The following is a 14,043-nucleotide window of genomic DNA, read 5'->3' as shown; positions in this document are numbered from 1 at the left end:
CCCTGCCCAGCCCAGAGTCCTGGCCCAGGGACAGAGCAGCCTGTCCTCAGGGGGGCTGCAGAAAGAGGTTTCTCTGTGTCAGGGATTCCTCTCTGCAGGCCCAGAAATGCTGCCTTGATCTTCTGCAGGGACATCCCTTTGCCCAGGTCAGTGTGTCCAGGCTGCCTTGGCCAGTTGCAGATCCCAGCCTGGGATCCCTGCAGGGCCCTGAGCTGGAGGTGCTGCTCTGCACAGGGAGGGGCTGTGGCACCCTGGGCTGAGCCTGCACTGGCCATGCTGGTCAGGGTGGGGAGCAGACCCAGCAGGATGGGGATCACTCCTCTCCACCCTCTGCCATAGTCCTGGGAGGCTCAGTAGGCAAAAACAAGGCTGGGCAGGACCATGGGCTGTTTCTAATGGCACAAAGGGCAGGGCAGGGCTCCACTCCATGCAGCCTGTGGGCTGGAGAGTTCTTCAGGACACCCTCCTGGAAAGCCCACCCCTGGCTCTGGTACAGCCCCCCCTGAACTGGGGAGGCACAAGGGGAGTTCACTGCAGGTGAGACGAGTCACTGACCAGAGTCCTTTCTCTGTTCCTACTGTGTCCCCTGGGGTTGCAGAACTCTCCTTTACCAGTTCACAGGCAGATTTAGGACTTGATCTCTGGTGACTCCACCCTGGGCAGGATTCTGCTCCAGGGCTCCATTCCCTGCTGACTGGATGGGACGGGCTGTCCCTGCAGATCCTCTGTGCTCTCCTGCACTGCCTGAGTTCCTACAGACAAGTCCTCACCTTCCATCAGACCCTCACAAGCTGCAGAGCCCCAGGCAGGTGACTTGGAGACCATTTGCCACTGGTCACCAGCACAGAACATCTGAACCAGCCCTCAGTCCCTCAAGTACCCCAGTGAGTTGCTTTCCTCACTGTTGTTGGAGGGATAATCTGGAAAAAAGAATTCAAGTCCTTTATTATACTCCGAGTTTGTGATTCCTCGTGTACAGAATAATAAAGGCAGGAGGTTTGACAAAGAAGTTGCTGCAGGAACTTTTATTTTGTTTAAATGCACACAGAGAATGATTCCTCATTTACCCAATTGCAGGTCAAAACAAATAAGTAGAGAGTGAATTAGGTATGGGATATAGAATAAATTTCTGTGTTAACTTTAAAAGAGGAAAAATATAAGAAATTCCCCCCCCCCCCCAAAAGTCTCAAAAGCTTTAGAAGGCAGTCTGGGCCACTAAAGGGTTACACAAAGAGTGTTCTGCAGTAGAAAAGACGCAGGTTTTTACTCCTGAAAAACATCCAGTCATCATTTTCCTCATGGCATCCTTGAGCTCTTGGTTCCTCAGGCTGTAGATGAGGGGGTTCAGTGCTGGAGGCACCACCGAGTACAGAACTGCAACCACCAGGTCCAGAGATGGAGAGGAGATGGAGGGGGGCTTCAGGTAGGCAAATGTGCCAGTGCTGACAAACAGGGAGACCACGGCCAGGTGAGGGAGGCACGTGGAAAAGGCTTTGTGCCGTCCCTGCTGAGAGGGGATCCTCAGCACAGCCCTGAAGATCTGCACATAGGAGAACACAATGAAAATGAAACAACCAAACACTAAACAGGCAATAACCACAATGAGCCCATTTTCCCTGCAGTAGCCTGAGTGTGAGCAGGAGAGCTTGAGGATGGCAGGTATTTCACAGAAGAACTGGCCCAGGGCATTGCCCTGGCACAGGGGCAGGGAAAATGTATTGACTGTGTGCAGCAGAGAATAGAGAAAGCCAGTGGCCCAGGCAGTTGCTGCCATGTGGGCACAAGCTCTGCTGCCCAGGAGGGTCCCGTAGTGCAGGGGTTTGCAGATGGCAACGTAGCGGTCGTAGCACATGATGGTGAGGAGGAAATACTCTGCTGAGATGAAGAAATAAAAGAAAAAGAGCTGTGCAGCACATCCTGTGTAGGAGATGGTTGTGTTGTTCTGGAGGGAATTATGCATGGCTTTGGGGACAGTGGTGCAGATGCAGCCCAGGTCTGTGAGGGAGAGGTGGAGCAGGAAGAAGCCCATGGGGGTGTGCAGGTGGTGGTCACAGGCTACAGCGCTGAGGATGAGGCCGTTGGCCAGGAGGGCAGCCAGGGAGATGGCCAGGAAGAGCCAGAAGTGCAGGAGCTGCAGCTCCCGCCTGTCTGTGAATGCCAGGAGGAGGAACTGGGCCATGGAGCTGCTGTTGGACATCTTTTGTTTCTTGGCATAGGACCTGTTCAGGAAAGGAAGACAGTTTAGACAGACCTCTATGAAAAAGCCACTCCATTTCTAAAAGAAATCCATGTGTCAAATGTCACCAAATACACTACCAAGGAGTCAGGTTTGCTCTGCTGCAGTGAGACATGGAATTTTTTTGGTAGAGTTCTCATACACACAAGGAATGTCAGATGTAAGCGACTTTGAATACAAAAGTTCCGTCTCTACACCCATGAATCAGAAGAGCTGGGGCTGCAGAGCAGAAGCTTAGTCTCAGCTTAGAAAAATTTTGCCTGTGTTTTCTGTTTTCACCATCACACCTGGAAGGTTCTTTTCCACTGCAGGAATCCTCATTTCTATGGCCCAGCACACAGTGCCCAGTAGAGCTGCAGGGAAGGGCCCCCAGAGCTGCCTGAACGCCCCCTCCCCCAGGCCTTGGGGGCACTTGCCCCCCACTCCCTGCTCAGGGCTCTGCTGCCTGGAGCTGTCCCTGCCAGCAGCTGCTTCCCTGGGCCCAGGGCTGGGTCCTGCCAGTGCTGCCAGAGCCCAACCCTGGGGGCTCAGCTCTGCCCTGCAGAGCCCTCCCAGCAGCACAGGGCACTGCCCAGGGGCATCTCTGGCTGGGCAGGCTCTGATGGCAATGCCAGAGCAATCCTGAGGAGGCTGGAAAATGACACTGATGCGTCTGTAAGACAGCTTTGATGTCTAATACTCTCAGGTTCAATGCCCTCTAATCTAACAGAGTTCAAGTTTCAGTGTCTCCTCCTGTGCTCAGAGATTCATTTCCCTGTCACAGTCAGCACCCAGACAACCCAGAGTATAACACTGAAAGAACTGGTTCATTCTTGTTAAGAATGTCTGTCTGTGCTTCTTGCAAACACCTTCTGGGAAATTTCCTGCTTAGATCTGGAGCTGTGACCAGCCCTCATCCCTGCAGCACACTTTGGAGATCAGAAGGACTCTGCCCTGCTCTGCCCTCCCAGGAGTTGTTCCTTCCCCACAGCCCTTCTCCCCCAGCCCCGTGGCAGCTCCTTGGCCGGGCTGAGAGCTGACCCTGGCAGGCAGCAGAGTCCCTGCCCCAGCACACAGAGCCCTGGGGGCAGGACCCTGCTCTGCACCACAGCCCTGGGCACCCCTGGCTGCACCCCCACCTTCCCACCCCACAGCCAGCCCTGGCACAGGGAACCTTCTGGCCCTGGGCCTCTGAGGGGGCAGCAGCAAGTCCTGCTCTGCAGCAGCTTCTCCTGCTGCACCCCAGCAAATCCAGCAGAGCCATCCTGACAGCTCCTGCCACTGCTGCCATTTGGCAGCTGGGAGAGGCACTTGCAGGAACTCACCTGCACTGCTCTGCAGCCACAGCCTGAGCGTGGCAAAGGGCTGGCAAGGTTCCTGCCCTGAGCAGCTCTGCCCTGTCCTCCCACCCCAGGATCCCTTGAACCTCCTGCTCCCTTCTCCTGTCTGCCCTTGCTGCCTACAGCTCCTGCCCTGCTCTGCCATATGGCCATTTCCCCTGCACTGCAGCAACTGGGAGAGTCCTGCTGAAAGATCCTGGAAGCTGTGGGATGTGGCAGCTTTAGGAGATTCCTCCAGGAAGACAAGTTAAACTTTCCTACAGCCAGAGAATTCTTCCTTCAAATCCTGGGAAGGTTTCTTGCCTAGTGAGAGCTCAGTCACCTCCCAGCCCAGGCTGCCTCTCATGTCTCTGCCTTCTCTCCTGTGCCCTGGGTGCTGCAGGCAGTGCCCTCAGCCCTGCTGGGCTGTGCAGAGGAGCTGCTCACCAGCAGAGCTGTTTCTTTGAAGCTCTTCTTGCTTGCCAGGAGCTCCCTGTGTGCCAGGAGCCCGGCCCAGCTCAGCAGCACAGCAACAGCCCCAGGCAGCCCTTTCTCTGCCCCTCTGGGCTCCGTTCAGCTGTCCCTGGGGCTCCAGGGAAACTGCTGGGACACAGCCGAAGGAAATAATGATGTGCCTTCTCTCAGCTGGGCACAGACACTTCTTTCAGCACTGTCATTTCTCCAAACAGACACAGAGTTAAGTCCAAGAGTCCCCTTTTCATGTCCCATCATTAGACAGGAAACCCGACAGTGCCCAGGAGGGATCTCCTTCCCCTGCACTGAGGGAAGGGACTCAGCTGAGTCAACAGAGGTGTCTCCTTGTGTCTCTGCAGACCCGGGGCCAGAAGGACACTCAGCTCCCTCCACAACCCCCATGGGCTGGGATTCCTCCTGCCCCACTTCAGTGGGACCAAAACAGGCCCCTGCAGGTGACTCCTTGTCCCAGCTCCCATGGGAATGAATGAAGACCAAAGCCAGGCGTGACCTGCTGGGACACAAAGCCCTGGTTCCTTCTGAGGGGCCAGAGGTGACTGAGATTCCTGCTGGGAACTGCAGGCTCCAATGGAGCAGTTCCTAGGGACAGGGCAGCAGCTGTGGGATCTTCTTGGAGGCTGCTGGGACATTGCTTTGGCCAACTTCAGTGGCAGAAGGTGCCCACATGTAGGACAGGGGAACCTGTCACTGTTCCTTCTGTCCAGGGCAGCCCCTAGAGGTGTTCAGGTGACCAAATGGAGTCAGGTGGCACAGGGAGAGAGGTCTCTCTCCTGTTCTTTATCAGGGTATTTTCTACATGTCCTCAGAGTACAATGGCAGTTGTCTCCTGGACATCCCTTCACTGCTGAACCTAATTCAGGGCAGCAGAGCCTGGATTGAACAGCCAAAGAGGGGCCTGTAGTGCCAGGGGAGGTGCCAGGGCTCTGCAGCACAAGTGCAGCAGCTGCCATGGACAGCACAGGGCCTGTGCAGGAACCCCCTCCCCATTCCCAGCAGTTGTGTGACAGGCACCACCCAGGGCTTCTCAGACACATTGGGGGCCTTTGGGGCAGGGAGTGAATCCCAGCCCTGCAGGGACACAAAGGCTGTCCCTTCTCTGCCCAGCCAAGGCCGGGCCAGGCACGAGTCCAAAGCACATCAGCCCAGGCTGTCCACACTTGTTTCCTCCCTCTGCTGGTGCTTCTCTCCCCCAGCATTTCAGCAGCATGTGCTGATCTCCTCAGGGATCAGGCCTGGGATTTTCCCCCTGGGCCTGAGTCCCAGCACGTCCACCCCCAAGGCCATTGTCAGCAAAGCCTCTGCACAGCCCAGCTCTCGGGGCTTTCAGAGCAGCTTTCCCCACTGCAAGTCTGTTCTTACCCCGGTGCCCCACTGAGGGGCTGCAGCCAGACAGGCCCCAATGCCCTGCGTGTGGGGCACAGGCAGGAGGAGCTGCAGCCCCAAGTCTCTCTTCATTCCACTTGCAGGCAATAACAGCCCAGGCCTGCTGAGACAGATCCCAGGTTGCAGGGCTGTGATGGGTTGGGAGAGAAGGCCAAGGAGACACAGGAGAGAAAGAGCAGGAGAGAGGTGTCCTCAGTGGGAAGGAGCTTCCTGGAGCTGTGGAGCTGCTCTAGGGGCTGAACAAACTGGGTGAACTTTTGTGGGTGAGGGTCAGAGGAGAGACTGGTTTGGGTGACCTTGTGGAGTGAGACAAAGAGCCCATTGGAGTTGGCTTTGATAACCTTGGAATTCACTGGAAAGGCCCCATGACAGGATGCAAAGAGTCCCAGAGGTTTGTGCAGGGTCTTGGTGAAGACACCCCTTGGGACACAGACCTTTAGAGCACAGCTGGCAGGTTGGTGGACAACAGGGAGGATCATCTGCATCTGCTTCTCTCCAAGAGGAACCAAGAGGTTGCCATGGTAACTGACTGTAGCGATGGGAATGTATGGTGGTTGCCATGGTAACTGAGTGTAGCAATGGGAATGTATGAGGGTTGCCATGAAAACTAACCATAGCAATAGAAATGTGTGATGGTTGCCATGGTAACTGACACTGGCAATGAGACTGTATGTGGTTGCCATGGTAACCGACCATAGCAATGGGAAGTATGATGGTTGCCACAGTAACTGACTGTAGTGACGAGAATGTATGGTGGTTGCCATGGTAACTGACCATAGCAACGTGAATGTATGATGGTTGCCATGGTAACTGACCGTACCAACGGAAATGTATGATGTTTGCCATGGTTACTGACCGTAGCGACGAGAATGTATGGTGGTTGCCATGGTAACTGACCATAGAAACAGGACTGTATGATGGTTGCTATGGTAACCGACCAAAACAGTGGGAATGTATGCTGTTTGCCATGGTAACCGACCGTAGTAATACAATGTATGAGGTTTGCCATGGTAAATGTCCGTAGCAGTGGGAGGTATGATGGTTGCCATGTGTCCTGGTTAGGACAGCTGGGACCGATTCATCACTGGATGAGTGTAGCCCAAAAGTGTGTATTCTATGGCCTTCCATGCCGTTTTCCCAGAAACTGATGTCAGTAGAGGCCTGCAAGGGGGGGAGGATGTTCCTGAGCAACCTCATGCCCTTTTATGGACTGAGCATCCTCATACCCTTTTATGGAATTCCCCACTCTAAGGGAAGGACGAAGCATCCTTTTATGGAATTCTCCGCTCTGAGGGGAGGACTGGGCATTCCTGCCTGAACTGGAGAATATATAAACCTGGAATTTCAGAACCTTACTACCACTCGTGGGATCCAGAGGAGGACTGCAGCTCACTGCTCTCAACCAGACTGAGACCACCACCCTCAACTGGACTGCAATCACCACTTTTGACCAGACTGCAACAGTTCTCCCACCAGAAGGTTTTTTCCCTTCGCCCTTTACTTTGGACTCAAGGGGGGGCCCAAGGAACACCACTTTGTTCATGCCCCAGGGTGCTGGGTTATACATTTGGGTTTTGTGGGTTAAGACCAATTGTTTATTTGTATAATTGTACTTACTGTATTATTTTAATAAATTGTTATTCTGATTTATAATCTCTCCTTTGAATTGAGTTCATTTCCCCTGCTGGTTAACTCTTAAACCAGCACAAGGGGCCAGAACTGGACACAGCACTCCAGGTGGGGCCTCCCCAGTGCCCAGCACAGAGGGGCAATCAGTTCTCTGCTCCTGCTGGCCACACTCTTCTCCACAAAGGCCACCATGCCCTTGGCCTTCTTGCCCCCCTGGGCACACTCTGCCTCATATCCAGCTGCTGCCAAGCAGCACCCCCAAGTCCCTTCCTGCTGAGTAGCTCTCCAGCCCCTCTGCCCCCAGCCTGGAGCGTTCCAGGGGGTTGTTGGGACCCAAGGGCAGGCCCTGACACTTGGCCTTATTGATCCATCCTGTCCAGATCCCTCTGCAGAGCCTTCCTGCCCTCCAGCACATCCACACTCACACCCAACATGGTGTTGTCCACGACTTTCCTGAGGGGGCACTCGATCCCCTGGCCCAGATCATCCACAACAATGTGAAACAGGAGCAGCCCCAACCCTGAGCCCTTGGGAACCCCACTAGTGACCGGCCCCACCTGGATTTCCTTCCATTCCCCACCACTCCCTGGGCCATCAGACACTTTGTCCCCCAGCAAACAGTTCCCCGGGCAAGCCATGAGCAGCCAGTTTGTGCAGGAGATGCTGGGGGAGATGGTGCCAAAGGCTTTCTGGAATTCCACAGAGACACATCCCCAGACTTACCCTCAGCTGCTGAGCGGGTCCTTTGTCAGAGAAGGAGATGAGGTTGGTCAGGCAGGACCTGCCTTTCCCAATCCCACACTGGCTGGGCCTGATCCCCTGGTTGTCCTGCCCCTGCCATGGGATGGCACTGAGGAGGATCTGCTGCATGGACTTCCCCGGTCCTGAGGCCAATGGGACAGGCCAGGAGTTCCCCAGATGCTCCTTTTGGCCCTTCCTGTGCATGGGCATCCCATGTGCTTGTTGCCAGTCAGCTGGGACTTGTGCAGTTCTGCAGCACTGCTGGGCAATGAGTGAGAGTGGCTTGGCCAGCTCTTTCTCCAGCTCCCTCAGGACTCTTGGCTGCATCCCATGTGGGCCCAGGCACTTGGGGGGGTCTCATTGGCAGAGCAGGTCACTGACCATTTCCTCCTGCATTGTGGGGGCTTCACTCAGCTCCCCATCAGCAGCTTCCAGCCAAAGCCTGCCTGCCAGGTGTCCAAGGGGTCAGTTCTGCTGCCCCCTCCTTCCTTCCCCCACAATGGAAAACTCCCTCATTTTGGGTCCCTGTGCCCCAGACGGCTCCGACCACCACCTCACCCACCAGTCCCACAATCATGGAATGCTTTGGCTTGGCAGGGGCCTTCAAGAGCATTTCAACACCCTCAGAGGAAAGAATTCCTTCCTACTCTCTCTTCCAACCCTTCCCTTTCTCAGTGTGAAGCCACTTCCCCTTGTCCTGTCACTCCAGGCCCTTGTCCAAAGTCTCTCTCCATCTTTCTTGTTGGTTCTCTTCAGGCACTGGAAGGCCACAATTAGGTCACCCCAAAGCCTTCTCTTCTCCAGGCTGAACAATCCCAATTCTCTCAGCCTTTCCTCACAGCAGAGCTGCTCCATCCCTCTGATCCTCTTGCTGCTCCCCTCTGGACTCGCTCCAACAGGTCCATGTCCTTCCTGTGCTGGAGCCCAGAGCTGGAGGCAGCTCTGCAGGGGTGACAACATTACAGTCCTGTGTGTTCCAGCAAGGACACTGTGGAACCTCCGGGAGTAAAGGGGCCATTGGGACACTGCAGGGCCTTCTGGAGCCAAAGGAACCCTGGGACACTGTGTAATCTCATGGAATCAAGGGAGCACTGTCACCCTGGAAAAAACTCCTGGAATTCAGGGCCCATTGTGACACTGCAGCTCCCCATGGAACAAAAGGAACCCTGGGAGACTGCAGAAACTCATGGAACCAAGGGACCATTGGGACATTGAGGGGGCTGATGGAATCAGGAGGCCATTGGGACAATCCAGGGCCTCATGAAATCAAAGGAATTCTGGGACACTGTTGAACCTCCTGGAACCAAGGGTTCCTGCTGACATGTGTGTCCTCCTGGAACCAAGGGAGCCCGGAGATATTTCTGAACCTCCCAGAATCCAGGGCCCATTGGGACCCTGCAGAACCTCCTGCATTCAAGTGCTCCTTGTGAAACTGCAGGCTCTCCTGGAACCCAAGGATTCCTGGAACACTGCAGAGCTCACAGAACCAAGGGGCCACTGTCCCACTGCAGCTCCTTCTGAAGCACAAGGGACCCTGGGACAATGGGAAATCTCTGAGAATCCAAAGGGCATTTTGGGGACTGCAGGGTCTCATGGAAGTAAAGGAATCTTTGGAGACTGGGGAAGCTCATGGAATCAAGGGGCCATTGTGACATGTGGGGCCTCCTGGAAGCAAAGGAACCCTGAGAATTTCTGTGGGAACAAGTTAAGGCAGCAGCAGCTGCATTCAGTTAATCAGGATCCAAAAGGAGTGTTTTGGCCTTGACTGGTGTTTTCCATCCAGAGAGTGCTGTTTGCCAAAGTGGAAACCACTTGGAACGCTCTGCATGGTTTTTTCTCTGTGTTTTTCTCTGGTGGCTGAACACAGCCAGCACATGAGGGGAGGGGAATGTGTGGGATCAGGGCACTGCTTTGGGGCCATGCTGGGAATTCCAGTGGACTAAAAGACAAAGCCCAGGCGCTGTTTCCAAAGGAACCCCAATTAAAGGGGGACGCCGGAAAGATGGGCGGACAAGTCCTGCAATGGAACTCTGTGTGTGCAGCCCCATTTTCTCCTTCAGTGCCCACAGGAGAGAGGGCAAAAAGTGGGGGTTGGGACCCAAAAACTGTTCAGGGGGGAAATGGGGGATTGAGGGGACAATGGGAATATGGAAGGAACAGGGAGAAGGGTGGAAAAGGGGGGGTGGTCTGGTGGGTCGGATGGTCTCATGGGGGTCTTTGGGCACAGAGGGGTTGGGAAAGGGGGGTGGCCCCCCTGAGCTCCCAACTTCCTGTGGGGTGCTGGATCAAATCTCAGCCTTGGATTATGCCAACACTTTCAGTTTAGAGGAATTACAGAGGTGTAACTGAATCATTTTTGTCCTCCAGGTTAAATGATGGTAAACCAGATCTACTGAGAGAAATTAATTTATTTAGGGTTCCAAATGATCAGACAAAAGATCTTCATCAGAATTATTTACTGCACAACAGAAACACTAAAACTACCAGGAGAACAGCATAAGATAGGACAGTGCTCTACATTAAAGCAATTGTTGAAGCAATTCTACCCAAGCTGGCACAAAACCTGTAATTCCTAATTACGGTTGGATGGAACTCCCCCAGACCAACATTCATGGAGAGAGATCTCTGCTCTCAACCTCCAGCAGTGACCTTGGGGGGTCCCCAGCCAGGGCAGGAATCTCCACACACCCCCCAAGAAGGGTTCTGTTGGAAGAAGCTGCCCTTGGGAAAGGGGACTGGTCTTTTCTCGTCAAAAGTGATGGACTGACAGTCACTGGTCTCAGGGGTTGCCTCCCCATCAGGGGCTTCATTCGGGGTGGAAGCAGCAGCCAAAGTTCTTCCTGCACTCGAGGTACTGGAAGGGCTTCTCTTACTGGTGGGTCCGTTGGTGTCTGGTCAAGCCAGACCTGTTGGTGAAACTCTTCCCACACTCCCCACACTTGTAGGGTTTCTCCCCGGTGTGGATGCGCTGGTGCCTGACGAGGTTGGAGTTCTGGTTGAAGCCCTTCCCGCAGTCGGTGCAGCGGAAGGGCCTCTCATCCGTGTGCGTCCGCTGGTGCCCGAGGAGATGTGAGCTGGTCTGAAACCTCTTCCCACATTCCAAGCACTGGTAGGGCCGTTCCCCGGTGTGGAGGCGCTGGTGGGTGATGAGGTTGGAGCTGTTCCTAAAGCTCTTTCCACATTCCTCACAGAGGTAGGGACATTCCCCAGTGTGGATGTGCTGGTGTCGGATCAGGTTGGAGCTTTTCGTAAAGTTCTTCCCACATTCCTCACAAAGGTAGGGACGTTCCCCAGTGTGGATGAGCTGGTGTTGGATCAGGCTGGAGATGCTCTTGAAGCTCTTCCCACATTCCCCACACGTGTAGGGCTGTTCAGCAGTGTGGCTGCGCTGGTGGCTGAGGAGGCTGGAGTTGTACCTGAAGCGCTTCCCACATTCCCCACATGTGTAGGGCTGTTCCCCGCTGTGGATGCGTTGGTGGTAGAGGAGGCTGGAGTTGTACCTGAAGCTCTTCCAACATTCTCCACACGTGTAGGGCCGTTCCCCAGTGTGGATGAGCTGGTGGGTGCGGAGGTTGGACCTCTGCCTGAAGCTCTTCCCACATTCCCCACATGTGTAGGGGCGTTCCCCAGTGTGGATGTACTGGTGTTCCATCAGGTGGCTGTTGTTCCTGAAACTCTTCCCACATTCCAAGCACCTGAAGGGCTTCCCCCTGCTGGGAGGCTGCTCAGGGACCACCAGCTCAGAGCTCCCCCTCAAGCTCCGGCCGCCTTCCCAGCACAGGTTGGCTCTTTCCTCCTCAGAGCACCCTGGGCTGGCTTTGGAGCCCCTCCTGCGGGGGGATCTCCGGCCCTTTTCCTCCCCGCTGCCTTCCTGCGCCGGGGAGCCCTTCAAAACGGCCTCTCCCACCAGGGTCTCACGGGGGGATTTGTCCTCCGCGCTCTCCCTCCTCAGCTCGGGGCCTGGGGCAGGAAGCAAGAAGGACAGGCAGGGGATTTGCCTCCGGCCCACAGGGAAGGCCAAGGACATCCCCCCAACTCCGGCCCCGGCAGGACGGCGGCGCCAGCGGGGTTGTCCTGCAGCCGGGGCCATGCTGGGCTGACAGAGCCAGCACAACACCCGCCCAAAGGGACACTGACTTCCTCCTCACCTGCCTGGGGGGCCCAAGGCATCTTCCTCTTCCTCGCAGCCTCCTCCTCCATCCGCCCAAGCTTTGGGAAGGACAAATCCTGATGGGGGGGAAAACAAGGGCTGAGTGTGTTGGCTTGGGGGTTCCTCCTGCCCAAGTCCATCTCTAGAACTCAACAGACATCCTGTGACCATAAAAACCTCCAAAACACCAAGACTCAGCCCAGAAAACCCCAAATCATCAAGATTCAGGCAAAAGCCTGTAAGAAATAGTGAGAAGACTCCTGCCCCCCCAAACTGAAAAGCTGAGATTCACCTAAAAATACTCTAAAATATGAAGATTAGCCCAAAAAAATTCTCCTAAGATTTCCCCTTCTCTGGTTTCCCCCCTCTAGGGTTCAGAGAGTCTCCCCTCTCTGGGATGCTGGGGGTTCTACCTAGAGATGCTGGGAGTATTGGGGGTCCCAAGGCTCCCTTCTCCTCTGATTCTCGCTTTCGGGATGCTGTATTCCCAGAAATTCCCCCTCTCCAGGTTCTCCACTTTGTTGTCCTAGGGGATCCCAGGGGTCCCCACTGTCCAGGCTTCCCCTTCTCCGTGCCCCCCTCTCCAGGCTCTCAGGGCTCTCGAAGCTCCTCCCTATCTCCAGCCTCCCTCGCTCTCCAGGAATCAAGGCATGAGGACACCGAGGCACCCCCACGGCAACCCCGCTCCCGCTCTCCCCACTCCCCTCAGCCACTCCTCCCACCCCTTTCACATCAGCCCCCCAAACCCCGGCCCCCCCCAGCTCCCTTTGGGGGTGACCCACCCGCTCTTTTCCCTTCTCTCTGTACAAAATTGCTTCCCAATATCCAACCTAAACCTCCCCTGGCACAGCTCCAGACCCAGCCCTCTTGTCCTACTGCTGCTTCCTGGCAGAACAGCCCCACCCTCACCTGGCTCCAACCTCCTGGCAGGGACTTGCAGACAGTCAGGAGGTCTCCCCTGAGCCTCCTCTTCTCCAGCCTCAACACCCCCAGCTCCCTCAGCCTCTCCTCACACCACTTGTGCTCCACTCCCTTCCCCAGCCTCGCTGCTCCTCTCTGGATCCTCTGCCCCCAAAAATGCTCCCCCTGCCATAGAAAGGCCAAGGGCATCTGGGGACAGTTGGGGGCTTTGTGGGGCACTGGGTGATTACTGGGGGATACTGGGACACACTGGGGGGAACCAGAGAGCAATGGGAGGACTGGGGGGGTATTGAGGGACACTGGGAGGGCACTGGGAGGGACTGGGGGGGAACTGGGGCACACTGGGGGGCACTGGAAGAGAACTGGGGAGTTACTGGGGGATACCAGGACACACGGGGGGACACTGGGAGGTTACTGGGCCATACTGGGGGTTACTGGGTGCTCACTGCAGGATCACTGGGCCATACTGGGGGGCAGTGGGAGGTCACTGGGACACACTGGATGGTCACTGAGGGGGTTACTGGGCCATCCTGAGAGTCACTGGGAGGTCACTGGGATATACTGGGGGCACTGGGATCCCCTTACCCAGATGTGGTACATCTCCCCCTCTGGATTTTGGGGGGCATCCCTAGGACCCCTCCCCTGGGGGCTGGGGACCCCCTGAACCCCACTGCTGTGCTTTAGGGGACCCCTAAAATCCCCTCAAAACCCCTGAAATCCCCCCCTCGACCCATCGAAACCTCCTCAAGGACCCCTCATCCTTCCCCAGCATCCTCTAAACCCTCTCAGTGACCCACAAAACCCACCTGGGACCCCTCAAGCCCATTCAGGGACCCCCAATCCCCCTCATGGACCCTCAAAACAGTCTGGGACCCATTAAACCCCCCAAAACTGCCTCCAAGGTCCCCGCAAAGCCTCCCAGGAACCCCAAACCTCCCCAGAGACCCCCAAAGCCCACCTGGGACACCCCAAATCTTCTCAGAAAAATAAACCCCCATCAGAGCCCCGCAAAACCCTTCAAGGACCTTCAACCTTCCCCCCCGAGTCCTTTCAGGGACCCCTCAAAACGTCCCCGGGAACCCCCGAACCCCCCCGCTAAACCCCTCCGAGCCCTCCAGCCTTTCCACCCACACCCGCGCTCCCCGCAGCCCCCGAGGGGATCCCCAGACCCCGCTCTCGCCGCCCCCCCG

At 55.9% G+C, this 14,043-nt stretch overlaps 1 protein-coding gene and 1 pseudogene across 1 annotated transcript in view; one reads left to right on the top strand and one right to left on the bottom strand.

The window, feature by feature from the left end:
• Nucleotides 1-14,043, bottom strand: part of LOC127474810 (uncharacterized) — a 1,039,526-nt gene that overhangs the window by 702,342 nt on the left and 323,141 nt on the right. The window contains 1 exon segment of the mRNA XM_051796115.1: nucleotides 10,656-11,477. Within this exon segment, the coding sequence (XP_051652075.1) occupies nucleotides 10,656-11,477 (822 nt within the window).
• Nucleotides 1-14,043, top strand: part of LOC127474830 (zinc finger protein 883-like) — a 334,043-nt pseudogene that overhangs the window by 42,851 nt on the left and 277,149 nt on the right.

Source organism: Manacus candei, unplaced genomic scaffold (genome assembly GCF_025592945.1).
Source record: "Manacus candei isolate 608988 ecotype Guabito, Panama unplaced genomic scaffold, ASM2559294v1 h1tg000045l, whole genome shotgun sequence".
NCBI lineage: Eukaryota > Metazoa > Chordata > Aves > Passeriformes > Pipridae > Manacus > Manacus candei.
Note: the sequence above shows the minus strand (reverse complement) of the source record. Positions and strands in the feature narration are given on the sequence as shown.